The sequence below is a fragment of the Gouania willdenowi genome, chromosome 1 (genome assembly GCF_900634775.1).
Source record: "Gouania willdenowi chromosome 1, fGouWil2.1, whole genome shotgun sequence".
Classification (NCBI taxonomy): Eukaryota; Metazoa; Chordata; class Actinopteri; order Blenniiformes; family Gobiesocidae; genus Gouania; species Gouania willdenowi.
The window spans coordinates 37,662,814-37,690,052 of NC_041044.1; the positions used below are offsets into that span (position 1 = coordinate 37,662,814).

The 27,239-nt window shown below is 38.7% G+C and overlaps 3 protein-coding genes across 4 annotated transcripts; 2 read left to right on the plus strand and 1 right to left on the minus strand.

Annotated features, from left to right (window-relative positions):
* Positions 1–1,470: 1,470 nt before the first annotated feature.
* Positions 1,471–18,018, plus strand: p4hb (prolyl 4-hydroxylase, beta polypeptide). The gene is made up of 11 exons (XM_028454961.1): positions 1,471–1,797; positions 5,715–5,921; positions 7,679–7,812; positions 7,979–8,116; positions 12,271–12,375; positions 12,444–12,569; positions 12,973–13,173; positions 13,270–13,390; positions 15,733–15,914; positions 16,344–16,451; positions 16,877–18,018. The coding sequence occupies exons 1-11, from the start codon at positions 1,653–1,655 to the stop codon at positions 16,928–16,930; spliced, it is 1,521 nt and encodes a 506-aa protein (XP_028310762.1). The 5' UTR covers positions 1,471–1,652; the 3' UTR covers positions 16,931–18,018.
* Positions 18,019–20,424: 2,406 nt separating this feature from the next.
* On the plus strand, positions 20,425–23,498 carry ppp1r27b (protein phosphatase 1, regulatory subunit 27b). The gene is made up of 3 exons (XM_028451804.1): positions 20,425–20,755; positions 20,998–21,148; positions 23,039–23,498. The coding sequence occupies exons 1-3, from the start codon at positions 20,527–20,529 to the stop codon at positions 23,160–23,162; spliced, it is 504 nt and encodes a 167-aa protein (XP_028307605.1). The 5' UTR covers positions 20,425–20,526; the 3' UTR covers positions 23,163–23,498.
* Positions 23,499–25,116: 1,618 nt separating this feature from the next.
* anapc11 (APC11 anaphase promoting complex subunit 11 homolog (yeast)) lies at positions 25,117–27,009 on the minus strand. 2 transcript variants are annotated; one of them, XM_028454397.1, is made up of 3 exons: positions 26,857–27,009; positions 26,645–26,755; positions 25,117–25,348 (listed from the first exon to the last, which is right to left on the minus strand). In XM_028454397.1, exons 2-3 carry the CDS (start codon positions 26,751–26,753, stop codon positions 25,203–25,205), a joined length of 255 nt encoding a protein of 84 aa, XP_028310198.1. In that variant the 5' UTR covers positions 26,754–26,755; positions 26,857–27,009; the 3' UTR covers positions 25,117–25,202. The 2 variants fall into 2 exon arrangements, with proteins under 2 accessions (XP_028310198.1, XP_028310190.1); XM_028454389.1 differs by having other exon boundaries at positions 26,645–26,759.
* Positions 27,010–27,239: the final 230 nt, after the last annotated feature.

The window sequence follows — 27,239 nt, forward strand, 5'->3', positions numbered from 1 at the left end:
TGAGTTCCTGCCTCTGAGGATGAGTACATGGAGGAGGAGGGAGCGTAAAGGTGAAAAAGGGTGATCTGCTGACGTTACTGATGTGACTCTGGTCTGACGTGGTGAATGGAAGCAGGATAGTGAGGCTTGTTTCCTGGTAAGGAGGCTTTCAGATTAAATATGACAAACCAATTAACTGGTGGACTCATGGTTGCATGTTGAGTGCTGCTATAATGGATTTAATTTGGCGTTTGATTGTCTGTAAACAAAAATAAACCATCCAGACATTATTACAACAGCTACTTGTTTGGTGGTCATTACGCCAAATGATCATATCCTTTATTCAATCCAGTCAAAACTCACATTGAGATGAAAATCTTCTTCTTATCTAATCGTCTTCTTTAAGAATTGTCTTCCTCCTTTCTTTACTCTCATTATCTCGTAATGTGACGCAGTGATTCACAGTTACAGCTCTGTCTCCTCCCTGTGTCTGATCAGAAATGGCTAATTAGCACAAACCTGTTCTAATTGTTTTACCAATTACACCTACTGTATTTACAAGCAAAACTGAGCCAGCGTGTAATGATTGCCACATTACACGTCGTGAATTATGATCATTGATTTGTTTTAAAGGTGTGGACAAAGTTGTGCAGAGAAGGACACAAGACTGACAATTCAGACACGGAATCATCAAACAGGGAAGTCATCAAATCTGACTAATGTGACCATCTAATTGAACTAACCTTCATGCTTTTGGAGTGTGGGTGGAAAGTGACTAAGAAATCCCACACATGACAGAGACAACATGCAAACTGCACAACTAGGACGCAACCAGGGAGTCGAGCAATTAGGCAAATTGTTGTGAGACCAAAGTAATAACTGAAATATGAATGGATAGATGGTTTGTGTTGGTGGGTCAGTATGGTAAATATGATAATTTAGATAGATAGATAGATAGATAGATAGATAGATAGATAGATAGATAGATAGATAGATAGATAGATAATACAAAACGTATGTTGTCTCCAGAGAGAAGAGCTGGCGATGATGATATAAAACTATCTTTTATAATTGTTTTCATTTTATGACAACAGTATTTAATAGTAATAATAATGATTGTAATAATAATTATTATAAACACCAAGAAAAATATTAACGTTAAACGGGTGACAGTGACCTTTTATGTTAAATTTGTACTACATACACGAAATATATTATTATTATTATTATTATTATTATTATTATTATTATTATTATTATTATTATTATTATTATTATTATTCCAGGTATGATAACAAATTAATTCCGTAAGGAACAACGTTGAATTAAATAATAATCACCATTTGACTCACAGCGTGAAAAAGCTCGGTTGTTATTTTTGTTTTTCAAGAAAGAAAAAACAAAAGTCAAAAACGTTCGGTGCGTCACTCGTGACGTGGCCCTCGCGCCGCTCGTTTTACTTCCAGGTGCCTCGCGCTGCGGTCCAGTCACAATTCAACACGAGCAGCTTTTGGGCCCATAAATGCGCATGCGCCCTGCCGCTGACCCCTCGGTTTCTGCGTACGCTGCCACGTTAGTAGCGGTGAACACAAACCTCCAGCGGCTCAGCCCGGATAAAAAAAACGCCTCACCAGCTACCCGTGTCTCCGTCTCTACCCGGTTCACACTCCGCCATGACTGCGCTGAAGTTCGCCATCCTGTTCGTGCTGGTCGCCGCCGGCTGGGCGGACGTTTCCGAGGAGGAAGACGTCCTGGTGCTGAAGAAAAGTAACTTCGACGAGGCTCTGCAGGCTCACCCCGACATACTGGTGGAATTCTGTGAGTATCCCGAGCGTTGTGAGTCCCCCGGACCTCCCGGGATCCTTGTCTGTCACCCCGGGCTCTGTGTCTCTAACCCCGGGCTTTCTGTTTGTCATCCCGGCCTGAACTTTGACTCTCTGTATCTGCTAACTGCCCGGTGTCAGGCTTGGTTTAGTGGACCTACATTACTCTTTAACTGTGTTTCTCATTATGCATTGTTTTAGTCATGTCCCTGTATTACATGTATCACAAAAACACTACATTATTATTATTATTATTATTATTATTATTATTATTATTATTATTATTACTACTAGTGCAGTGCCCGTAGGATGTATGTCTTGCTATTGAAAAGTGGGAGGTTAAGTAGCGCTTTCATGGCTGGTTTACATTGGAGCTTTAATTCAGAATAAAAGTTAAATCCTTGTAAACACTCGATTCCTAATGCATATTTAATCCTGAATTACACACACACATTTTTTTTTTTATTATTATTATCCACTGAGGATACCTGCTGGTGTTTTTTTTAATGATATTAGACCCACTTTAGTCATTTTAAAAGCCCCTTGTGCAGTCACTCTTGTAGTTTCTCTATGCAGCTTTAAACTTAACCTGATTTACTATGACTACCTGTCAACATTGAGCTGTTCTGCAAAGCTGCATTAAAGGCAATTTTATGACATAATCCATGAACGGTATTATTGCAGTCCAGACAAATCTGACGTTGTACACCTTTGAACCAAGCAGCAGCCATGTTGAAAGTCTCAGGTCAATCTGAGCCTGATTTGCAGAGATATTTGAGGAACACACACACACAGAGGTTCCTTGCCTTATATGTATATATATATTTGTAAAGTTTCCCATAAAGAGGATGTAAATACACTGTAGAGCTGTGTCATTTACAGCTCAAATGATGACAAAATGTGTTTAAATATGTCCATAACCAATATTAATTGCTGTTTAGTCTTAATTTCAAAAATAAATCTGTGCTTTATGTCAATTTATGGGCAATATATATTTATATCACATCTTAATTTGCGTGTGATATAAGATCAACCTACTGTTTGTTTGGAGGTAAAAAAAAATAAAATGCCTAATATGACTCAATGTTTAACTGAGTTTTTAAATCTCAAATTAGAGACACTTTCAGTTTAAAGATCATGAGTCTTTGCCACATGCATTAATCCAAATTTTAAATGTATGTGGTCCCATTTTATTTTGAAATAATATGGGGAAAAAAAAGGTTTTGCTAAATGCTTTTTAACTAATTAAAAAAAAAAGAAGTATAAATGTTAGTTTTGGTCGTAGCTGAGCCAGGTACAAGTTGTTAGTTTGACAAGTGCAAAGTTTCAACAATGTTAACCTTAGACTTGTCTTTATAATTGTATGTTTCAGTGCTTTAAAAATGAACATTTTCTCTCATTTTAAAACTGTATCGCATCGTGTGCTCATTGACAAATAGTTACAGCTGTGAGTTTTATTACATAGCAGCATTAGACAATAATATTCAGGATGTAACTGTTGTTATTGTAAGACCATATATAAGCACATGTCTTGAATTTAAAACAAGTTTACATTATGCCATTAACACCTTGTATTGTTTTATTGCATCGTCTGTGCATCCATGATGTTGCACAAATTTAACTGTGACTGCAACACATTATTTCCCCTTGTGTAGAATAAAGAAACTCATCAATCCCTGTTTTCACCCTAATGTGATGATCCTGGTCAGGGTGCCGGTTAGGTCCAATGGGTGTTTGATGGAGTTATATTATTAATAATAATGTGCTTCCTTATTGTCTGATCCTTTAGTTTGTGTGTGGAAATCAGGAAGTTGAAGGATGGTAACTTGTATTTTGGGGGGGAAGGGGGGGGGGGGGCATATTTTTTTCTCCATGTTAAACTTGGGTGAGATGATTTAAATGAGATGCACAGTTTCTTTTGTCTGGTTTAATTCAGATTAGAAACTTGTTTGTCGTGTTTCCAATGTCTTCTAACCACCCTGTTAAACCCTGTGTTCCAAGCATTTGTAATTCATTCCTCTTCATTGGCCCTTTTATTGTTTAAAAAAACACTTAAATGTTGGTACATCAATATTATTTTAGTTATACAGGTGAACTTTCAGTTAACCGTTTAAGACTTAATATTTGCATGTTTTTATTGTTTCTTGGTCAAACTGGTCATTGTCAAATGCTGGTTAGTTGTTTTCTGCTTCCTCGGTCAGCTTTTGTCACAAAATTTGCCGTCCCTGCTGTGTGTGTGTGGAGTCGACTGAGGTTTATGGTGTTAACCCTGCAGAAAATCCTCATTCAAACCGGGGCGGGATCGCCCCCCCCTTGACGGGGGCTGGGCGTAGCTGTGTTGCTAGGTTGACGTGTACTAACAGAAGTTGAACTGTGCATGCCTTTTGTTCCCTTTTCCAGAGACAAGGAAGCTCTGTAGCTTATAGTAAAGATGACGTAACAATGGCTGCTTTTTTTATTTTGCCTCCTTACTAGGTGCAATAAGAGCTTTAACGTACACATGTGCACAGCTGCTGGGGATGAACATGTGAATTAAACATTGAAATGTGCAATGATTAGATATTATGTTTATCATTTATCTGTAAACAGAACAATGTTGTAATGAGTTTTTAATTAGAAAAACTGATTAAAAATTCCTTTCATATCACAAAATTTGAAGTTTTTCAGCCGTAATTAACTCGGTATAATAAAGCTGTAAGTCAGGGGTGCCGATTTAGGTCCTGGAAATACACTAATCAGCAGGTTTTCGAAGTGTCCTTGCTACCCTTAACCCTTCTTGTCTAAAAGTGTCATCATCATGCAGCTCTGCAGAACATCTAAAAAGTCTTCCTGGTGTGGAGGAGGGAAATGTCTAAAACCTGCTGATTAGTGTTAGAAGTGTCCTTGCTACCCTTAACCCTCCTTATCTAAAAGTGTCATCATCATGCAGCTCTGCAGAACATCTAAAAAGTCTTCCTGGTGTGGAGGAGGGAAACGTCTAAAACCTGCTGGAATAGTGGCCTTCAGGACGAGCATTGATGGCTGTGTTCTAAGGGAGGCGCAACAAGACATTTTTAATTTATATTAAAGCTAATTTCAATAAAACAGATTGAGGATACATTGACCTGCAGGATTTTGAAGTGAGAAAAGTATTTCCTGTAATTCGGAAATGTTTATTCTTATTTATAGGGTTGGGTATTAGTCCATAACCAGTGATGCTAATCAAAATAAACAAAGCTGTAATGAGAGGGAACGTGTATATGTCACTGGTCTCTTTTTTTTTTTTTTTTTTTTTTTTTTTTTTTTTTTTTTTTAAATGTATGATTTATTTGTTTAAAATATTTACGTTTTCCTTAAAATCTGACAAAATGTAGTTCAAACAAACCCCTGACAGCAAGCAAATATTTAACTGCTTTTAAGTATATATACATTTGCTGTTAATGTAAATGAAATGCTGCACAATATTAATGTCAAAACCAAAAAGATTCCCACTTGAATGCATTTAAAAAAAAAATATTGAAACTGGATTTAAAAACCGACTGATCAGAGGAAGTACTGAAATTGTTACATTATCTAAAGTGAGTAATTTTAAAACTGTAGACTTAAATGGAGAACAAAACAAACTATTCAATTTAAGGCTGCTATCAGTATAAAGGTCAAATTAAAAAAAAAAAAAAGCTCATTGAGAAGTTTTAACTCCAATCAAACTATGATCTTAAGGTTAAAAAGGAGTGGAAATGAAAGACACTAAACCACACTTAAAATAAAAAAAAATGGTGGTTTAAATTTAGTTTTAGGTCTTTATTGTTGACAGAGATTAAAACATGTCTGTATTTAATTATTGCTCTAAAAACCAAAGTGTTAACTGTAGATAAAGGAATCTGCTCTGCCTTGTATGCTATATGTTAAGCTAATGGCTTGTGTTCTCTCCAGATGCCCCATGGTGCGGACACTGCAAGGCCCTGGCTCCAGAGTTCGCCAAGGCGGCCGGCATGCTGAAGGCTGAGGGCTCGTCAATCCGTCTGGGCAAAGTGGACGCCACCGAGGAGATCGAACTGGCTCAGGAGTATGGCGTACGCGGTTACCCCACCATCAAGTTCTTCAAGGGGGGAGAAAAGGAGTCCCCTAAGGAGTACTCGGGTGAGTTTGATTGTGTTCTCGGCAGCATTTGTGCTTTTAAATCTAGAGGCAGGAACAATAAACAAACATGACCGAGCACAGACATTCGCTTTAGCATAAGCTACGCTAATCGGATGCTGTGCTGACAATTGTTCTGTGATGTTTCATTTGATCCAAATAAGCTCGTGAAGAGTCTGCAGAGGGGGTGCACTGATTTGGCTCTCAGGTCATTCTCACTTGTGTTTCTTGATCGTGGTAAAATAAAAAACAATGTTTAACTACATTTATTTATAGAGCAGCTCAGATTGAAGGTTTGATAAGATGTTTGCCTTCATAGTGCTGCTACTTCTCACTCCCTTTCAACCAGTGTGTTTATTTGTAATCTACAATATTTATGTTAATACACATTAAGTCATTCTACAAATGGAAACGTGCATGTGCACATACTACTAAAGCTTTTTTGTCTGTATTAAATTGCTAAAAATAAATACTTGCGTAAAGAGCTAATATCTACAAATTTACATCAACTTGTGCTTTACATTGTATTTCATGAAATTACATTGACCAACAATAGTAAATGTTTGAAGAAGGTTAGCATTTTTGTTTTATCAGTGTTCCCTTATACTGAATTTCAAATCATGCACAACGGAGAAGTTTCACAAGACTTGCTTGTTTAATAATTTCGTTTAAGATGTTAAAACAATTTTTTTTTTTTTTTTTTTTTTTCCTACACTAAAAAAAACAAGAAAAGATGATTGAGAAGTAAAACTTAAGATCTACCCCCTAGTATCGCTACGTATGAAAAGTCTAGCTTCCAAACACTGGCTGCACATTTAACCACCTCTTTTAATGCAGAAAGAAAACATTTGAGGGAAATTGATTTGTTTCAGGGAAATTATATTCTGCAGTTGGTTTGTTTAAAAAGTGGGTTTTCCTAAACCTCGGGCTCTTTCCTTGACATGTCACTTTTTTAGGAAGCTCTGATGAATGAAGTGTGTTTTTGCCTTTATAAGGCAAAAGGACTCATCTATAGTCTGACCCATTGATATTTTCCCACCCTCGCTGTAATACAATCTGCTCTGCAGCTTTAACAGTAGGTCAGCCAATAGGCTTTCTCCAGCATACACAAGAGGAGTAAGTGGGCGGGGCTTCTTTCACGCGTTCAGCACATGTCGACTGAGTGAAAGAATGTGCAATCCCTCACGTCTTCCCCACACTGCCAGCTCAGCTTTACTTTAGCAGGAAGAGGTCGTTTATGCAGTCATACACACACGTAGTCCTCAGATGTGCTGCTTTACTTGGATCTGCATGAATGGATTGCCTCTGTATTGCATCAGGTTTAGACTGATGGTCTTTTTTTAATCCCACTAAGGCCAATGGGACATTCTGCTGGGAATCCCTCATCCATCAATGTCAGTGCTCCTTGAAACAAAGCATTGTTTTTCTCATAGATTATTCTTGTTCTGACTGATCTTTATTAGTAATACGGTCCTAATGTTACAGCTGGTTTAAAGCCTTTTGCAGACTTCAGAACAAAGTTTAAGTATTTATAAATTGTTGCTTCCAGCTGTAAAAGTGCACACAAGCAGCTCTGTGTTGGTGTATGAATTTAACTGGTGATCATTATAACTGATGCATCACAGCAGAATTCAGCCTTTAATACTGTCCCTCAATCTGAGACTCTTGTTTGGTCGCAATATGGTAAAAATTAAAGGGCAAACGGAGGTCATTTTCTTTGGCTACGTCAAAATCTGAGGACACGTTTTGTTTTGTTGCAGCTGGCAGACAAGCCGACGACATGGTCAACTGGTTGAAGAAGCGCACGGGGCCCTCTGTCGCCACCCTGAACGAGGTCACCGAGGTCGAGTCCATGATCGCTGACAACGACGTTGTGGTCGTTGGATTCTTTAAGGTGAGAAGACAACCAGAGATAACAAGTTGTGTTTGGATCGGTGGATTCTGACTTCACTCTTTATGTAGAGATAAGTCATTTGTTCCTTTGTAGATGCAGACAGTCTAACATCACTGCTTTAACTCCCACTAGTATACTTTAAGTAAATTCAGTGGTTTTTTTGCAGGATGCCGCCTCTGATGGTGCTAAGATCTACCAAAGAGCAGCCGACGCTGTTGACGAAATTCCTTTTGCTATGACTTCCAGCGACGCAGTTTTCTCCAAGTTTGAGGTTTCTGAGGACAGCGTTGTTCTCTTCAAGAAGGTGAGTCCATTCTTCTTTTGACTCTGAGTAAAGGTGCAATGATTTGCTAAAGGTGGGGCTTTTAAAATGCCTCAGGTTCAGTTATTAATTCTCAAGTCAATGGGTTTATCTTTGGTTGGGATGTTTGCACGTAAGGGAACATAAATTATTGTAAACTGTCTGAACGTTCTATTAGACTTTATTATTGTGGGTGAAAGTGTTTAATCCTGTAATTAACCTATTGCTGTTAATTTTACAGACAATTGTCAGGTTTTATCGATTCACTTTTTTGACTGACAACTAGACTATGGCTTATTTTAAAAAAAAGAAGAAAAAAAAATGAACAAACTATAGCAATAAAGCAAATAAAACATAACCATAGTTTTGTCACAAGGGATGAAATCATCACAATTCATGTTCATTAATCACATGTGTTTTTACAAACATTAATATCATCCCATAACAGGTTAATCAATGGCAATTAAAACTTTAAAAAATGCACTTTTATACAGTATATTTTAGTCGACTAAAATCCCAATGTCATATTTAACTGACTATAACTGAAATAGATCTAATGACTCAATTTTGACTTAAACTGCATTGTATTTTAGTCAAGACTCTGACTAAAACTGAGACTATTGTTACTGGTTGTACCACAGTGTTTTCATTTATGTATAATCATTAAAGATTACTTTAAATACATTTTTAATTTTTGTGCACAAATGTAATGTATATATTTTTAAAAATGCAATGTACCATCGATGCCAATTCTGTGAAAATATTTTTGTTAATTATTGCAATAAATTATTAAAAATGTAACGCTTTGTCTTAAAAAAAAAAAAAAAAAGACGTAATCACATCAGTATGCAGCGAATCATCAGCTCTAAATATAGGGTTTGGCTGTGAAACGCACACTCTAGTGAAGACACGACCATATTTTTTGATCTACTCCTCCGTAATCCAACTCCGCTGACCTCGAAGCATTGATTCAGATACACTAATCCTGGACCGTGTTCAGTCACGAAACATTAAAGATGTGAACTATTCATCGGCCTTGACTTGCGCTGCCTTGGCGCAGCTCCTGGGCACGCCCCATACCTTCTTCAGTGACGTGTGTCGGTGGCCTCCACGCTGGGGTCAGAGGTTGTTTGGCCTTATTTGAACGCTCTGCACTTCAGACTTTTTATCACAGCCTTTTCCTAGGAGCGGTGGTAGAAAATTAACTCTTTATTAAACTGACTGTACTCTGTGTAATGCATTGACCGAACTCGTCAGCATCAAATCTGTAATAGTCGGAAGAAAGAAAGTTATCTTTGTCTTTGAGGTCATCTTATTATATTCATTATAAAGATCAAAATGTAAATCAAACGTTCAGATATTCAAAAGTGAATTTAAGTCTCAAAACGAATTTACACATTTTTGATTGTATTGAATTTTCACAATAGAAATCTGAATGAAAACTGCAGCTCGTACTGTAATCTTTACTAGGTGGATTTCACTAAATAACTCTAATGGTGAAATCTTGGGGCATACTTGCATTAGAAGTTTTAAGGTGCAGTCCGCGACTCTCAAATCCCTCCCTCCCCGCTGCTCTCTTGCCCTTCCTCCAAACTTTCCAAAGTCCCTCCCTCAAAGGAGCTAACAAGCTAACGTTAGTCCGACAGCAACATCACAGTAATATAACATGCGCTGTTAAAAGCATATTACTGCAGCGCTTCTCTCTCTCTCAATGTGCACACACCACAGCAGCAGCAACAACTCAGTGTCACTTCCAGCAGCCACACAGAGGCTGCTGCGCGCACATAAACACATGCAACAGAGTTCTAGTGTAACAATTACAAATCAAACATAATGTAAATCAAGCAGCAGTAATTACCTTTCAAGCAGAAAATTCACCAATTCCATCTTCTACTCCTCCAGACCATACACTGTATAAAAATAAATAAATTTAAAAAAAATAAAAAAATGGCGCTCTAGCTCCGGGAAAGGGGCGGGGCCTGTGAGCAACAGCTGTCAGACAGCCCATCAAAAACAATCCTGGCTCTGATTGGTTCTTTTTGCTCTGTCGCAGTGCATTCTGGCAATCTGCCAAAGGCAGCAGGGGGGACTCAATGAGTCTGTTTTTTTTTTTTTTTTCACACAAACTACTAGTTTGATGTAAAGCTGTCCTTACATGGTGACAGCTTTAGCAAATATGACAAAAAGTTACTTTTATAAGAGTTGCAGACTGCACCTTAAACTCCACAAAATGTTTTTGATAGACAATGTTTAATGGTTGGCTTGGAAAAATAGTTGTATGCATGGTAAATAACCAATTACGTATTCACTTTTTAGATCAGATGTAGAGATTGTATAGGGCTTCTTATTTTCTGTATGTATTGATTCCAATTCCATTTCAGGGTTTATTAATTTCTACGTCAATGTATCCATTTCAACATCTTTTCCTGTTTAACTGTCATTAATGGCTATTAAAGTTCCTGAAAATGTACCAAACATGCTTAATAAGATTCATATCATCAAGTACTGTTAATTTTACATTTATTCTTCAGATGGGTTTTCGGAATCTGGGAGCGTTACGCTAAAATCATACAAGATTACGTTGTGAAAGCTTTCAAATGTGTCAAACAACTTTTAAGGGCACATCAAAGCAATCAGCAGAAGCCTAAGGAAGACTGCAGTTCAGCAGTCGAAACATGTCAGGAGATCAAAGTAAACTTCCTGGGAATAAAGTTGTCTGAATAAATGAAACCTTAACGTATTGGCCACAGTTACATGATGTTTTTCAATTCGGAATTAGTTATACCACATTAATTTATTCTGAATTAAAGTGTTTTGCTTCATGTTTACATGGAAATAGTAATTCCCAAATTGAGGTTTACATGGAAAATTGGTTTATTTGGCGTTATTCAATTCCGCTTTAGGTTGGGAGGGCTCTGATTGGACAGTGGGCGAACGTGACGTATCACGTCTATTAGGAAAAACACACAACAAACCTTTTTACTGTCGGCTGTAACACAGATGACCACACGAGAACTGTTTTCACTTTTATTTTGACTGTAATTTTGACGCAGCAGCTGGACAATAATATACGGTTTTAGTTTGGACCTTGGAGCTAATCACCGGTACAAAGCCCAGTAAAACTCTACAAAACAATCACCAGAAATAAATAGTTGCTCCCTGGTAAAGATAGTAGCTTTAACAACTAGTACAATGATGAACTTGGTGATATTACAGCCTGTATACGCAGTACGGGGACGCATTTACTCTGCCTCCGGGTCCTAGTGTCAGGTGTCCGGTGAAGTCTGTTCCTTTTACCGAGGTCCATGTGTGTTTAATAAAGTAAGTTCGTGTGAGAGTCTGCATATTTATGCTTTCGTCTATCCACTCTTTCATTATATCCATGTCTTAAGGCTCTTATTGAATAGTCTCGGCTGGAGTTTAGGTGGCCATCCTGGATTATGTCATCATTGCAGTAAATTGCCCATGCGCAGAACGACCGGAATTTACTGAAAGGGGAATTAAGTGTTTACAAGATAGAGGAATTATTTAATGCGGAATAAACTTGCCACCTAATTCGGATTTAAGTTTAATTCTGAATTAAATTAGCATTAGAAATTAAGTGTTTACACGGTCAGTTTAAAGAGGAATTATCTTTTATTCTGCTTTAAAGAGGAATTGGAGCTCCCATGTAAACGTGGCCATTGTAAATAATCGTAAGCACTAATATGAAAGTGAGCAACAGTTGTAGACATACAAATCTGTGCCTTTGTTCCTCCAGATTGTATTTATATTTGATAAAGTTATAGTTTACTGTGGTTTACATTAGTAAACATCGTGGACCGACAAACTTCAGTGTAAACAAGTTGGTAAAAAAATGTTGACATGGTCGGAGTTGCCAGATTGTGCAGATAATCCAGTGCCAGCTGCTGTCCCTCCTCGTGTTATTGTCTGCTGGCTGATTCATGCTGGTAACTTTATCCTGAGATAAACAGGCTGCTGATGGTGGGAGATGCTGGGAATAAACAACTGGAGGGGGTTGCACTTGTTTATTACACTTTGGTTTCAGGATATGCTTGTCATCTGCCAGTATGTCTATTAACACCTAAATAAAAACCTGCTGGTAAATCCAGATTTTGAGTGTTTGTTGGTGACTGTTACCATGTTTTCTCCTGTAGTTCGACGAGGGAAAAAACACCTTTGATGGAGAGCTGACCAAGGAGAAACTCTTGGCCTTCATCACTGCCAACCAGTTGCCTCTGGTGATAGAGTTCACCGAGCAGGTAAACACTGCCTCCTCCGCCTGTTGCTTTCACTTTATTTTAACTTTGTGTTTCTGTTTCAAACACAGACCGCCCCGAAGATCTTTGGAGGTGAAATAAAGTCCCACATCCTCATGTTTCTGCCCAAAGGTGCCGCTGACTTCAAGGATAAAATGACTGAGTTCAAGAAGGCCGCTGAAGGTTTTAAGGGCCGGGTACGTATACAGGTTTACATTTTAATTCTTCAATCAAGTTTGAAAATCTGAACAAAGTGGCTTTATCTTTACACTACTCCCAGAGCCATTGAAGCCCATTTTAAATATGTAATTAAGAACATATTTAGTTCCATATTTGAGTGAAAAACCTCAAATTAGTGAGTAGTAAGAAACATTAAACAAAGCAAACATCCATGAATGTTTTTACTTTATTACAAGCTTGGAAATTAAAATAGTTTTATTTTCATTAATAAAAGTGTGCAGATCTCTTTTTTGCACAAATATGTTTTAAGCTCAGGCACTTTGGCAGGTTTGCTCATGTGTGTGGTAATTCTACTTTTGACTTTGTTACAAGCAAAATGATCAAAATGTGATTGAAATCTGCTCTTCCTCTCCGCCGCAGATCCTCTACATCTTCATCGACAGCGACCTGGACGACAACCAGCGCATCCTGGAGTTCTTCGGCCTGAAGAAGGATGAGTGTCCGGCCATCCGCCTCATCACCCTGGAGGAGGATATGACCAAGTACAGGCCAGACAGCAACGCCATCACAGCCGAGGGCATCACCGCATTCTGCAATCAGTTCCTTGACGGCAAACTGAAGGTGAGGGGGCGGAGCTAAAAGCTGGAGCTTGTTCATTTTGAACTGAATTTTTAGCGTAGTGAAAAGAATTTAAATACTTTTTTTCTGCTTTTTCAGCCTCACCTCATGAGCCAGGACATCCCTGAGGACTGGGACAAGAACCCTGTCAAGGTTCTGGTGGGGAAGAACTTTGAGGAGGTGGCTTTTGACCCTAAAAAGAACGTCTTTGTGGAGTTTTGTAAGTCTTTCTTTTTCTGGTCTAATATGTGCAGTGGTTAGATTTCTGCATGTTCTTCAATGATGAAAGAAGGCGCACTATTTAAGATTAGGATTAATGTCCCAGAAGATGGAATCTCAGAAGAATCAATCAAACTTTGTTTATAGAGCGCTTTTCATATATACAATATAATTCAAAGTGCTTTATATCATTAAAGGCTTCCATACAATAAAAAAAAAAATACCCCATCCAAACAATCTACAAGAAACCCCAAGATCACACAACCCACAGACACAGAATTGAGATAAGGACAATGGCACATGATACCTGACTAGTACAGATGATCTAATGCTGCGTTCACACCGAATGCATCTTTTGCGGCACTGGATGCATCTGCTGCACGAAATGTAACGCAGGGTCCACAGGATCAAAAAATGTCCCCATTTGCTTCATACACACGTCTGAAGCAAAGGCTGCCCACCAGCGACACATCCAACTCAGTGAGTTTCACTGCCAGCTGAAGCAAGGAGCTGCGTTCCTTTTTCTCATCTCACAAACATAAACCCCCAGTGAAAAAAGCCGGTGTGATTAGCGGCTAATGCTATCCTAGCTCAGTGCCGACATTCAAAGATGAAAACTACAGAGAACTTTTATCTGCTACTACCATCTCCTCGCTGATTCTCATTCACGCCAAATCTTTCCTAGTCCGGTCCTGGTTATAAAGGCCGTGTCATACAGCTCCAGGTGGTCACACACAGCGTCTACTCCATGGGTGAAGAGACCTGTGTCCGTGTTGACGGCCTGACGTCAACAACAAAGACTCTAATTGGCTTTCGTCATGCGAAACAGTCGCGGGTGTTCAACTCTTGCGGATATGCGTAAAATCAGGAGCACGCTCGCGCGGCCAACGCACTTGACGTGCAGATCGGGCCGCACAGGAAGGATTTTGCATCTGGGCCGCATCTATCCATTGACTTTGTATGTAATCTGGATGTACGGACATTTCATGACACATCCGGTGTGAACGCAGCGTTAAAGGGAGTACGGCATCACAAGGGGGGCATCTGCACCAGGAGTTGGTCCTGGTGATTAGGTGTCGTTTCTTTTAAAACTCTCAAATAATGAATTTACAATATGCTGGTCAGGCTCTTCCGACCAGTTCAGTGAGTCATACCAGAAAAATCCTCACTTTAATGAAAAAAAAAAAACAAATTTGTCATAGCACCAAGTACAATCGATTGCAAATAATATTAACTCCACAATCTGAATTTCAAAATTTTTTCTCCGTCCCAAGATTTAACGAAGTGCATTGTTTTCTAAAAATGTTGCATTTAAATACAGAAGGTGCATAATGGCTCTCTTAGGTTTGTAACTTCAAAACATCTTTACACTCTGACACTCTGTGGAGATTTGGAAAAGCTTCAAGCTTTTGCGCTTGAAACCTGAATCTTAGCCTTCATTGTTTCGCTGATGTTAAATCGTGTCCAATCATCTGAGAGCTGCGGCTCGAAGATCCTTCACACCCCTTCACAAGCATTCTGCTAAGCAACTCCTTATTCTCGGAAAGATCTGGTTAAATTTAGCTGTAGGGATGTTTTATAGGCGTCCTCTGCCAAAATTGAAGTATTTTTGGAGCAATTTTCCACCTCTGGTTGTTAAATATGGCTCAGTGGGAAAGGCCTGTGTTCCCTGACGGGTGAAAGGGTATGCTGGAGGCTGTGAATCCAAAGGCTGCACGTGACTTGCACAAAAGTGTTCATTGGGATTCATTAATAAAACGAGGATCAAAATTTCACCTTTTATTTTATCATTTATTAGGCCTGCATGAAGTCGTTCAGGTCAGATTAAGCTACTCTGATCAGACCTTTTTGTCCAAATTTTAATTATTTAACATGCTTTACACCTAATTAAAAGGTACAACAACGTTTAAACATTAAGAATAAATCAATACAATTGTTTTTTAAATTGTCATACGCAGTAGAGAAAACACGTTTTTAAACTTTGATTTAAAAATGTTCACATTGGATACTGACTTCAGCTCTGCTGCAGTTTGTTCCACTTATTTGAAGCATAACAACCAAATGCAGCATCACCATGTTTACTGTGAGCTCTGGGCTCCACTATCTGACCTGTGTCCATAGATCTGAGAGACCTGCTGACTAACATCTCACTGATGTATTCTGGACCAAACCCATTCACAGATTTATACACCAGCAGTAGAACTTTAAAGTCTATTCTGAGGCTGACTGGGAGCCAGTATAAAGACATTAAAAGAAAGTGTTAGGTCCAGTTTAAGCAAAGCAGAAAACTCACACACAGACTGTGTGTTTTGCATGTGCATTAAGTGGCTCATTGTCCTGCAGATGCGCCGTGGTGTGGTCACTGCAAGCAGCTGACGCCCATCTGGGAGCAGCTGGCAGAGAAATACAAGGACAGTGACGACACCATCGTGGCCAAGATGGACTCCACAGCCAACGAGATCGACTCAGTCAAAGTGCACAGCTTCCCCACGCTGAAATTCTTCCCCGCAGGAGATGAGCGCAAGGTGACTACACATCACTTTCCTCTTCTAAAAACTATCCTATCTGCAGATTTTAACCTTCAAGATTCTCATGGTAGTTTAGGTCTTTGTGCGCACAGATCTTTTTTTTTTTTTTTTTTCTTTAGTGCTCGAATGTCTTGGGATCCAGAGATTCCCCTGAGGCTCTGAATTCATAGTCTGGATTTAGCAGTTAGAAACTCGAGCCGACAGCCTGAAGAGTTTCACTCTGCAGCAGTTTGGATGTTACACATTCCTGCTGGATTAACTCATGCACGTGAAAACGTTGAACAACTGAGTTTTGTGGGCCACTAAAGTCCAGAAATTAGTCTGTAACCCCACTTAGAACCATGTTTGGTTTTGTTTTGTATCTTTTAGGCATTGTCTTTTTTGTTGGGTTTTTTCCCACACCTAATATTCATATCTCGACCACAGGTGATCGACTATAATGGAGAGAGAACAATCGAGGGCTTCACCAGGTTCCTGGAGAGCAGTGGGAAGGAAGGTGGAGCTCTCGAAGGAGAGGATGATGACGATATAGAGGTGAGACTTTTTTTTTAGTTTTTTTGGGACAAAGTGTCTTTATTTCTGAGGGAAAGATGGGAAAGTTCATTCACAGTAAAGAAAAAGAGTTTTCTCAAATTCATTATGCTTGACTTAAAATTCAACCGGACCATCCTATTAAATGTGTTTCCAACCACAAAACGTCCTCTATGTGATTTGGGAAACTTGAGTTCCTAAAACATTTTGAGATTAAATAAATAATGGACTAACTTCCATTACTTTACATATATTTTTAATAGGACAGAATAATGTAGAAATTGCTTGTTTTCTGGTCTAAAATGTACGGCCCATTTGAGCTCAAACTGGTCTGTATTTGGCCCTTGAACTAAAATATGTTTGACACCCCTGCTTGCTGTCTTGACTTTGAAATACGTTGACGCTAACCTTCTTTCTCTGCCCTGCAGGACCTGGAGGATCCAGAAGGGTCCGACGTGGAGGACAGGCACACCGAGCTGTAAAGCACTGGCTGAGAAAGGAGAGAGAGAGGAGACGAGTCCCGCCCCCAAACCTTTCCCACGCGCTCACATCACCGTCACCTCCTTGTGGACCTGCCCTGAACATTAACAATCCTGTTTCTACTGCCGCTCGGTCAGTCAGTGGACCGGTGGCGTCCCACCTGATTGAGACTCTAGAGCGGCCCCGCCTCCACCGGGGGACGTCGGTGCTCGTGCGTTTTTTTTAACCCTGCGGTATTAAAGTCCCGTCTCTACTAGAGAATTTCCATTGTGAGTGTTTGTCAGTAAAGGAGGGAGGCTGACCACAGTCCTGTCACTGGGGGTGGTTTGGATTTCTCAGGAGATAAAAGGGCCCACCATTAAAATACACATAACAACCCAATTTATCCAGTAACAGTACCTACCCCCCCTCCCCCATCTGTAGCCGAGACCAATCTGTATCTTTTGTTTGGGGATTTAATCTTATACGTCTGCTTCTGTCTCTTCACTCAGCGACTCTTTTCTAAAAACAAACAATGTGTAACTTTTTTGAGGTGAATATTTTTTTATTTAATTGAATTGAAAAAGAAAGTTAGTTTTTGTTTTTTTTTAATTTAGATTTAGGGTTTTGTCATTTTTAACGATGTACCACCGTGCCTCGCTGTTTCTGTTCGGCCCGGTTGGGTGTTCTGGCCCCTGCACTCGGGACGGTTTGGGGGGTTTCCTCTCTATTTTCTGATGGTTCGCACTGCATTCACGCCTGTTCAGAGATTCACTGTGGTTACTTCAGCAGCCAGAGATTGGAGAACGTGTGAAACAGGGAGGGAACAGTTGGCATAGCCCCGTCCCTCAAACATCCTTTTTAGCTCTATACCAGCACCCAGTGTGTGTGTGTGCGTGAGTGTGTGTTATGTTTTTGATCATTCACCAGATGAAGAGTGAATGCAGCTTGTTTGTTGAGGAGGGAGGCTGGATTAGACCGAGGTGACGGGTTTTTGTTTTTGTTGTCAGTTCGGCATCGGTGAGGGAAGCCTAACGAAGCATTCCATCAGTTCCAAATAAATGTGGGGAGAAAAGTGAAAATGTTGGCCAATAAACAACATAAAAATACACAAGTTTGTCTTTGCTTTTTCATTAAATGCTCAAAAGTTTTCAATCTTCACTATCAACGCTTGTCTTTTTCATCTGGAAAAGTTTTACACATTGCGTTGTGGGATGTGGAGTCTTGTAAACAGATTCAAGTGTTTTTACTTAAATCTCACTGAGAATTTAAACTGATGAAGACTATTGTTGGATAAAGACACTGACTTTTCTTGTGTTTCTTCTCCAGACAAGGACATGGATTGGCTAGATGCCATTTTTATTCTACTTTGCACCTAGTAGTCCATGTGATATTCCAAAAGTAAAAACATTCTATGCATCTGTCTACAGGAATCCACATCCCACAATGCAGTGTGCGAAATGTTTCAATTTCAAACGGTGTTCACAGTGGCGGGCAAAATTAACTTTAATGCGGTAATTTGAACCTTTTTTTTCATGCAAATAACTTTGAAGTGTCTCTCATCCTGCTAGATTTGTTTTTGGTTATTCACATTTGATTGAAAGAATGCAGTTTAGCTAAGATAAAAAATATATTTTAAGAAATGTGCTTTTAATGCTGGTGTCAGCATTTTGGAAATTTCAGCCAATCAATGTTAACATGTTGTTTAACCCAGACTTTTATTGTGTAACTTCAGTTGCACCGAATCTTCACGGTCGCTAGTATAATTGATGATTTTTGATGAATTGCATAAAAAGAAACCTTTAAAAATAATTTGAGTCCAGTCAAAGTTTAGAAATGCAGATTTTTCTCATTTTCAGACTTGCCATGCATGATAATTGACCATTTATTCGTGTAAAAAGCCCTGCCCATTTACCCTTTGCTTAGCCGGTGCTGCTACGTGCTAAGCTAATTAAATTATGGGACAGGTTGAACTTCCTGCACTCAACTGAAAAAAAACATAAAAGAGCTCATCTCATCTTTACATTTTAACATCGGCATGTAAAATGTGGCAATCTATAAAATAACACTGTAAAACTGTTCTTTAACAGGTCGTGAAACACATTTTTACATGCTAACCGACACCCCTCCATCCTCCTGAGCGTCTATCTTCTCTAAGCAGTTGCTGATGAGCTGCTCTACTTTTCTCCTGTTCACTGGAGACCTTCCAACCAATCTCACAAGCTGTCATCGACGTCTTTAAGTGGACTGAGGTTAACTTCTGCTCTCTCCTGTCAGACGTGCACTATCAGGTTCAACGTGTCAAAAACACAGACATAAAAAACATGTTGATTCTCCAACAACGTATACATTTCACAATGTTCTTAGGACCTAAAATAGTCCCTTTTTTCTACTTCACAGATGGTAAATTAATCAATTGAAGTGACTACTTTATATGACGAGTAAACTCACTATAACACACACAGCAATATAAACAGTGAACAAAATTGGGTAGTTACATACCATCTCAGACATCATCTCTGTTCTCAAGAAACACTTTTTTCTGAAAGCATGTCGACGACTCTGTGCGTGTTGTGTGAGGTGTCTCGACACGGCTCGTCGAGACCCGCCTTACGTTGCTTCTGATTGGTTTATTATTGTGTGATGCCTGCCATGGTTTATTTAGATAAAGACACGAGACATGAATTGGTCTGGGATTGGTTGTCTCGTTCAGTCAATCAGAATTACTCAAACTACGGCAAGCCGCAAGGATCAAAGTTTATTATCATGAATATTGAATGGGGAAATATAAGCGTGACTAATGTCAAGTGGGGTGTGAGAATGCTTCAAATTGCGTGACTGTCACGCTCAAAGAGTGAGGCTTGGCAGCTCTGTAAATTATAGATAACCCAAGCTACATTTTAAAGGAGAATTATTAATGAATTTATTGGTAGTTCTGGTGCAAATTATTCATGGAAAGCTTTAGATTTAATGATGAATGTTGCATTAATGGAATTACTAACTGGAAACACAAGTGAAGGCTTCTTCTGGTGTGTGTAGTACGTTTATTATTCTAGATTTTGTTTTGTCTCAATGGAAAACAATGGCCAAAAGGTGACTGTTGCCCTTCAATGATGAAATCTCATGCATGTGCTTGTGAGAAGTCGGAACAGTCTATTGACCATCTACATTCAGAGCTGGGTCTGTGCTAAAGGTGGCCAATCAGATTTAGGGTCTCCCTCCATAGCACCTGGCAGCACGGGCTGAACGCCAAAGGGTAAAAGTGTGGGGCTATCTTATAAGGATGACATATTGGTATAAATTGTCTTAAGAATGTTAGGTCATTGGCCGTTATCACTTGATAAGTCATCTGTCCAATAAATATCGTGCCTCCCTATTATTAATAACTTTTGGATTGGGGTAAAAGCAACAACTCCAAGCTGAGATCAGCTTCTGGCACATCTTGGGTCCAAATAGTGTCAGTCATCCCCTCCTCCGAGAGTCCTAAAATAACCCTAGGGATGGTATAAAAGAGACGGGCAGGAGGTCGGGGAGTCAAACGACTACTGGAGATCTACTCTGAGACCAGACTGGTTTTTTCCTCAACCAACGCTTGGATTTTCCAACAGCAGATCCAAGGATGAAGTACTATCCCTGCCCTGGCTCCCAGAACATGGGACTCAAACCTTTCCCTGAGGAGTGCAGCGTCCCCGTCACCCTCAAAGCCTCAAGCTCTCTGAAGAAGTTCCGCAGCGTCCACTTCCCCAACGACATTGTCTTCCAGGACTACGTCCGGCACGGAGAGCTGGAGAGGATCGGACGCTTCATCAGGGCCAGCCGGGTCAAACTGGACACCATTTATTCCTCTGGTGAGCAACGCAGCAGAGTTTCTCTTTCTCTTACCAGCCTGCATGTGACGCTAAAACAGGGTCTCAAACCTTCACTTTACTTAGGTTAGAAGTACTTTTGATCTGAGGGGTTTTCAATATTTATCTGCTCTTTTTTGGTATTTAATTATTCAAACTAGTTTGAAAAATCACACTGAGATAAGATATGATGATACTTGAAATTTGGTCATGGAGTCAAACTATGGGCCACCTTTCTGCACCAGGTATGGCTGCCATCCACGAGGCAGTCCTGTCTGGAAACCTGGAGTGTGTGAAGCTGCTGATCCAACATGGGGCAGACATCCATCAGAGGGATGAGGAGGGATGGACTCCTCTGCACATGGCTTGCAGCGACGGATTCCCTCACATTGCACGGTAAGACACGATCAACTTCAGTCACCACACAACGAGTCTTTCCTAAGAGGAAACATTAGAAACATACATCAAGAAGAGATGTGAGCGACAAACATTGTTTTTTTTTTTTTTTAAATATTCCAACCAATCAGGGAGCTAGATTGGTTTATGATCCCTCCTACTTTATTTGCATTAAGAGTTTTGGCTATACTAGTACTACACATGTCTGTCAAAAGAAAAGTTTCTGTCAAAATAAAAGACAAGTCCAACATCAGTGACATTAATATTAATTTATTTATTTTTGACCAGCTGTCCGCAACCCACCCACAGGTCTGTTTCCTACTTTTGGGTCCCGACCCACCAGTTGAGAATTGCTTCACTATTGCAAGAGTAGACTTCACTAGCAAAGCAAAATTGTCAACAAGTAGACAATTGTGTGTTACTAGTAGTAGTAGTATTAGTAAAGCTTTAAGTTTTCACTAGTAGTAACACATTTTAAGTCCACTGGTACCACTAGTAACATAAAATTGCCAACTAGTAGACGATTTTCATGCAGTAGTGCGCTAAGAACCTTTACTGGTAGAATCCAATTTGTGTTTACTAGTATTACTAGTATACTCAAAATCTCCCTCGTAGTACTAATAAATAGTTTGTCTATGAGTAAAGCCAAAAGAGTAGTACTATTAGACCTAATGTGAGCAAAGTAGGAGGGATTAGAACCAAACCCAGCTCCCTGATTGGGTATTGGATATTTTTGAAAGCCAATAGGTCAGCATTATTTTGCATTTTCTGGCCCCTCCCCCATTATAATATAGAAAGTGTCTATTTGTACGTTTGCTGTATGGACAACCCCCAGTGCTATTGGTACGGTTACCGAATAAAGTACACGTATGTAGTGTTTTAGGGTTAGGTTTAGGGTTAAGGTTTGGTTATAAAACCATGTCCCAACAATCTTTAGGGTTAGGGTTAGGTATCTAAACTGGCCAAATGGGGCGCTGCGTACAGATAGAATGTTGGTATATTGATACGGCAACCGTACGGATAGCCACTGCCTAGAATATATCACTACTAGTAGTACATGTATTATTATACTTCTTACCTACTAGTAAGTAGTTTAATACTAGTGACCCTTTTTTTAACACTAGTAAAATGTACTTGCATAGTAAACCCAAATGTACTACATATACTCCTAATCTGAGCACTACTAGAGCTTAATTAATAATATTAATAATAATAATAATTTTGTTAATACATTAGGAACACAGAGAGAAGAGAGGAAACCGTTCTCCATTGAAAATCTCCCTCAGGCTGTGAGAACATGAAGTTCCTCTATCTGTAGTTCTATGTCTGTGAGCTCAGAGCAGCAGTAAGAGGAGCTGCCTGATCTGCTGTCACACTGACATCTGCTGACCCCTGAGCAGCTTCACAAGTTACATCACTAAAAAAAAATTAAATCCTTTCTCTAACTAGATAATTATTGAAATTAAACTCCTTAGGAACAAAATTTACTTTCAGATTAGAAACAATGACATTTCAAAACATAATTGCAATGTCTAAATTTTAAAGTCAAATGACAGATAATTTAAAAAAAGATTAATTAAATTATGTAATCAAGCTGGTAGTGACAAACAGCCCATGGAGAACTCTGTTTGTAAAAAGATCTCTGATTGGCTGAAAAGTCGCATCATGCTCCTGGATTTCTGAAGGTCTTATACATGGCCAAGAGAAGACGTAAAATTACACTGTCCACTCAGAACACTTTGAATTTTGCTATGAAAAAAGCTTACATACTGCAGCTTTAACCAGTCCATCCAAGCTCGGTCTAGGTCACCATTTAGCATGGAGACCAGTAAATCTGAAATGTTATACGTGAGCTCAGGGTCTGATCTAGGCCTCGTTGTGTTTCTCCAGCTTCCTTCTGTCGCTCGGCGCCGATGCGGAGCTTGAAAACGACTGTGGAGAGAAACCGGCTGACCTGATTGAGCCGGACAACAAGGAGCTGCTGCAGCTCTTCGGCCTGGCCGACAACGACTGAGGAGCTTTTATTAGTCTCCTCTAGATGGTCTAAATGTTGGTGATGAGACAACTTCTTGCAGCTCTGCAGCAGAGGCCTGGATGTGGATCAGCGGTCCATCCAGGACCTGGACTTTGTGAGCTGGCTGAGCTCAGTTTGTGGCGCTCTGCAGGAGAAGCTCTGCAGGAGAAGCGCTGCAGGCGTCTCCATTCGAGGAAAAAGTGCAACATCTCACCAAAGATGGAACAAAAAAAAATCTGTGAAACCAGAGGTTCCTTTAACGCTCTTCTCTGAAGTGTTGACGTTTCTCTGAGCAGGAAGGATCACAAAGGGACAATAAACTCCTATTGGACATCATGTTGCTGATGTGTCAACAGAGTGCTGGAAGTGGTCATAATATTATGGCTGGTGTTTTGTTTGTTTTTTATCTGTACATCTTAAGCTATTCATATCAAATGTCAATTAACAGTTATGTAATGCAAGCACAGGCTTTATCACCCTGTAGCTGACCACCTTTGATGAGGGTGTCTAGTGTTAAAAAGGCCAAAACATCCACTGATTTAAAGGAACACTACTGATGATGCGTCCAAATTCACATCCTTCCTATATCTGAGACACAGCTCCTACGCCAATCTCAAATGGTAAACTTCATGTGACTACCATCTTTTAAAAAAAAAGATAGTTAAACATCACGGCCCGTGTTTAATGATTCTAACTAAATTTGAATAATTAAAATAAAATATCAGCTAATTTGATTAATAAAGTCATTATAATTATGCCTGGGCAATATATCAAGATTCAAGATGAATTGCGATTTTTAGTTTTGGCAATATAGAAAATTGCTTATATCGATATATTTTATTTCATAGCTTCTTTTGTATTAAAATACTACTCGTTTTAGGAGTCGCTGCTTTCTCTACTTCTCAGAACACCATTAATAACACTGTCAGATGGATTTCTGAGTGCGTTCTAACCCAGAGCTTCCCCTTAACAAGCCACACTACAGAACTCACTCACACGTGCTGTCCCTTACAGGGAAAAAGCAAAAAGTGGCTCATATTGAGCAGCTGTTTGTTAATAGATGTGCATGTGTGGCTTTTTGCGTCGGAAAATTTAACTAAAGACTGTCTTTCTGGTAAGACTTTATTGAGTAAAAAATATCAATCATATCGTATATCACCATTTTGAGAAAAAAAATATTGACATAAGAGTTTTGGTCTGTATCGCCCAGCCTTAATTATAATATATTTTGGAGGAGATTTTGGCTAAAAGAAAACCACAAACAGAAATGAAAATATGGAACTCGTGGTTTTAGTTTTAATAGTTAATGTATTTGACTAAATAGTGTATAAATGGTGTAGTGTTAATTATGACAGCAAATTTAGATTTTTTTCGTCATAGTGTTTTGACTAAAACACAACTTAGTCAAAATCAAGTCATCGGGACTATTTCAGTTTTAGTCAACTAAATGACATTAAGGATTTTAGTCAACAAAAATAGAAAATATTGAAGTTTGGATACAGTTTTTGGTCAAGTGTTGTTTTTTTTAATAGTCGTCTAGTTAGTGTCACTTAAAAATAGTCTAGAAAATAAAGCGAATGTTGTAAGCGTCTTTCTTAGTAAACAGCAGACGCGTTGTGTTCTGCACCATTGTGGGAGAAATGACTTTTCAGTAAACAGTAAATTAAGTTACAAACCTGTTTTTAACCTGTGATGACATTGTCTGTTTTTTTATACTTATTTTTAAATAAATTAAACAAAGTTGTTCTAAGTTTGTCTTCAGAAAGCCTTTATTGTACATATAGAAGTTATCTGACTTGGTTTTTCTCAGAGAAATAGAAGGAAAACAGTGTGCATGATATGTAGACATTTAGTTTAGTCTGCTGCCCTCTGGTGGTAATTAGAAAGAAAATACAAAAATATGATTTAATTACAAACTGTTAATGCACGCACACACTCAATAACAATGCCAGACTGAAATATTTTTTTCTTTTATTCACATAGTTACAATAAGATGAAAAAACAAAACGTATTTACAACTGATTGAGGGGTGGGTGCGTTTCATTCTTTGAACTTCCACTCCTGCCGACACATGGGGCACTGCTGCTGGACCTGCTGTGAGTTCAGCCACTTCAGGATGCAGTGCATGTGGAAACAGTGCGAACACTGACCCCAGACCAGCGGGCAGTCGTCTCCAGGGACTTTACCTGGACACAACGACAACGTGTTACACATCAGTACACAAGGGACACAAACCTGAGGTAGGGACACATGTTTGCTGAAATATTCCTTTATGTAGCTGTGATAAGTCAATACATAGTTCCAGATATCTGTAATTTTAGCTTCAAATTTGTCTATTTTTAATAGTCGACTAATTTTGGTTTTGGGGGGGGATTTTCTGAGCAATTTTCTGTATTTTTGCTGTTACTTTTTGTGTGTTTTTTTCTGTAAATCTGTGCGTTCACTTTGGGGGGCTACCTGTTTCTTATTTTCCCCACTAATGTAATATATGTCAGTGTCAATTACAGAACACATTTTATTTCAGAATTACAATCACGAGTTCTGATTGGATTTAATCCCATGTGATTAAATTATAGTTTATTATTTACTATTATTATTATTTTGTATTCATTAGTCCATGAAAATGGAGATGTATTTTGATATAGTTTTAGGTCACATGTATTTTTACTAATTAATCAGTCTTGTTATTGTAACTTAAAAAGTGCAGTCAAAGAAAACTATGGACGAAATGTTTACATCAGCAAATTCAGAAAAATAAACACAATGTAGAAATAAACACTAATTTTAATAACATTGTTTAAATAAAACGAAAAACGTTTAGCATAAAAATTTAGACATACCCTTCAAAATAAAAGCAGAGCATATTTTTCTCTTTGCATTGATATGAGACCACGTGATCACATTAGTTCTGATTAGATTTTCTTTCAATGTATTTTTACGAATTAGTCACGTTTCGTTATTGTAACTTAGAAAAATGTGGTCGACAAATAACTATGACGAAAATGTTTCCCAACAAAGCATAAAAATTACAAGGCAGTGGCTATGCACACGTAAGTCCGTATCAATAGACCAAATTCTATCCGTACATAATGCCCCTTATTGACCAGTTTAGGTCACGTGATTAAGAAGTTACGTGCTTGTACTACTGTTTGCTAGATTCCTAAACTACGTTACGGACTAACTAACCCTAAACCAAACCTTTTGAAGTGGATTTGAATTTCGTAGGTGTATCGGCTTTTTCAGCCATTTTGTACGTACGGCGAACCACTTCAAATTACAAATCCCCTTCAAAATAAAAGTAGAGCATATTTTTCCTCCTTTTTGCCCTTAAAAACGCCTACTTTGGTCCCATTTGCGAACCCTGTATTTAAAATCAGTGTGGGAAATTAATATTAATAACATCACCAGGGGATATTTGAGTAAAGTGCTTGTACAGTGAGGTTTTTATTGTTATTCAGGTGTTGCTATTGTGAAACACTTACAGTCCGGACAGCAGGCGTTAAACGCCATCCTGCAGATCCCACAGCTATCATCGTTTGCTACCCACAGCCAGGAGGCCACACCATTCCACTGACGGATCTTTACCTTCATAGCTGTCTGACATTAGGGGAAAAACAACAACAAACAGCTGCGGTTAGCACGATATGCTAATGTTAGCGCCACGAACTCCAAACTGCTTCAAGCGTTAACTTACTTATTCTGTAGACTCTTATTTTATTGTCGGACAACAAATATAAGCTATAAAAATGAAATTGAAGTAGTTTGAAGCCCTGTTGTTAATCAAACAGACTCGTAATTTTGTATAAATATCCTCTTCTTTTTCTTTTACTTTACTGAATATCCGGCCGGAGAGGTTATTGAAATGAAAAACACCGCCACCTATCGACAACAGAGAGATATGCAGAGAATCATTTACTAAAGTTTTTATTTTTATTTTATTTAGTCACAAAATGGTAATGTTTCCGCCACTAAAAAATAAATAAAAAAAATTCACGAAGGCAAGTCATAATTAGTAAATTAGTAAGTAAATCATAATTATGAGATAGAAAGTCATAATTCTGAGATAGAAAGTCATAT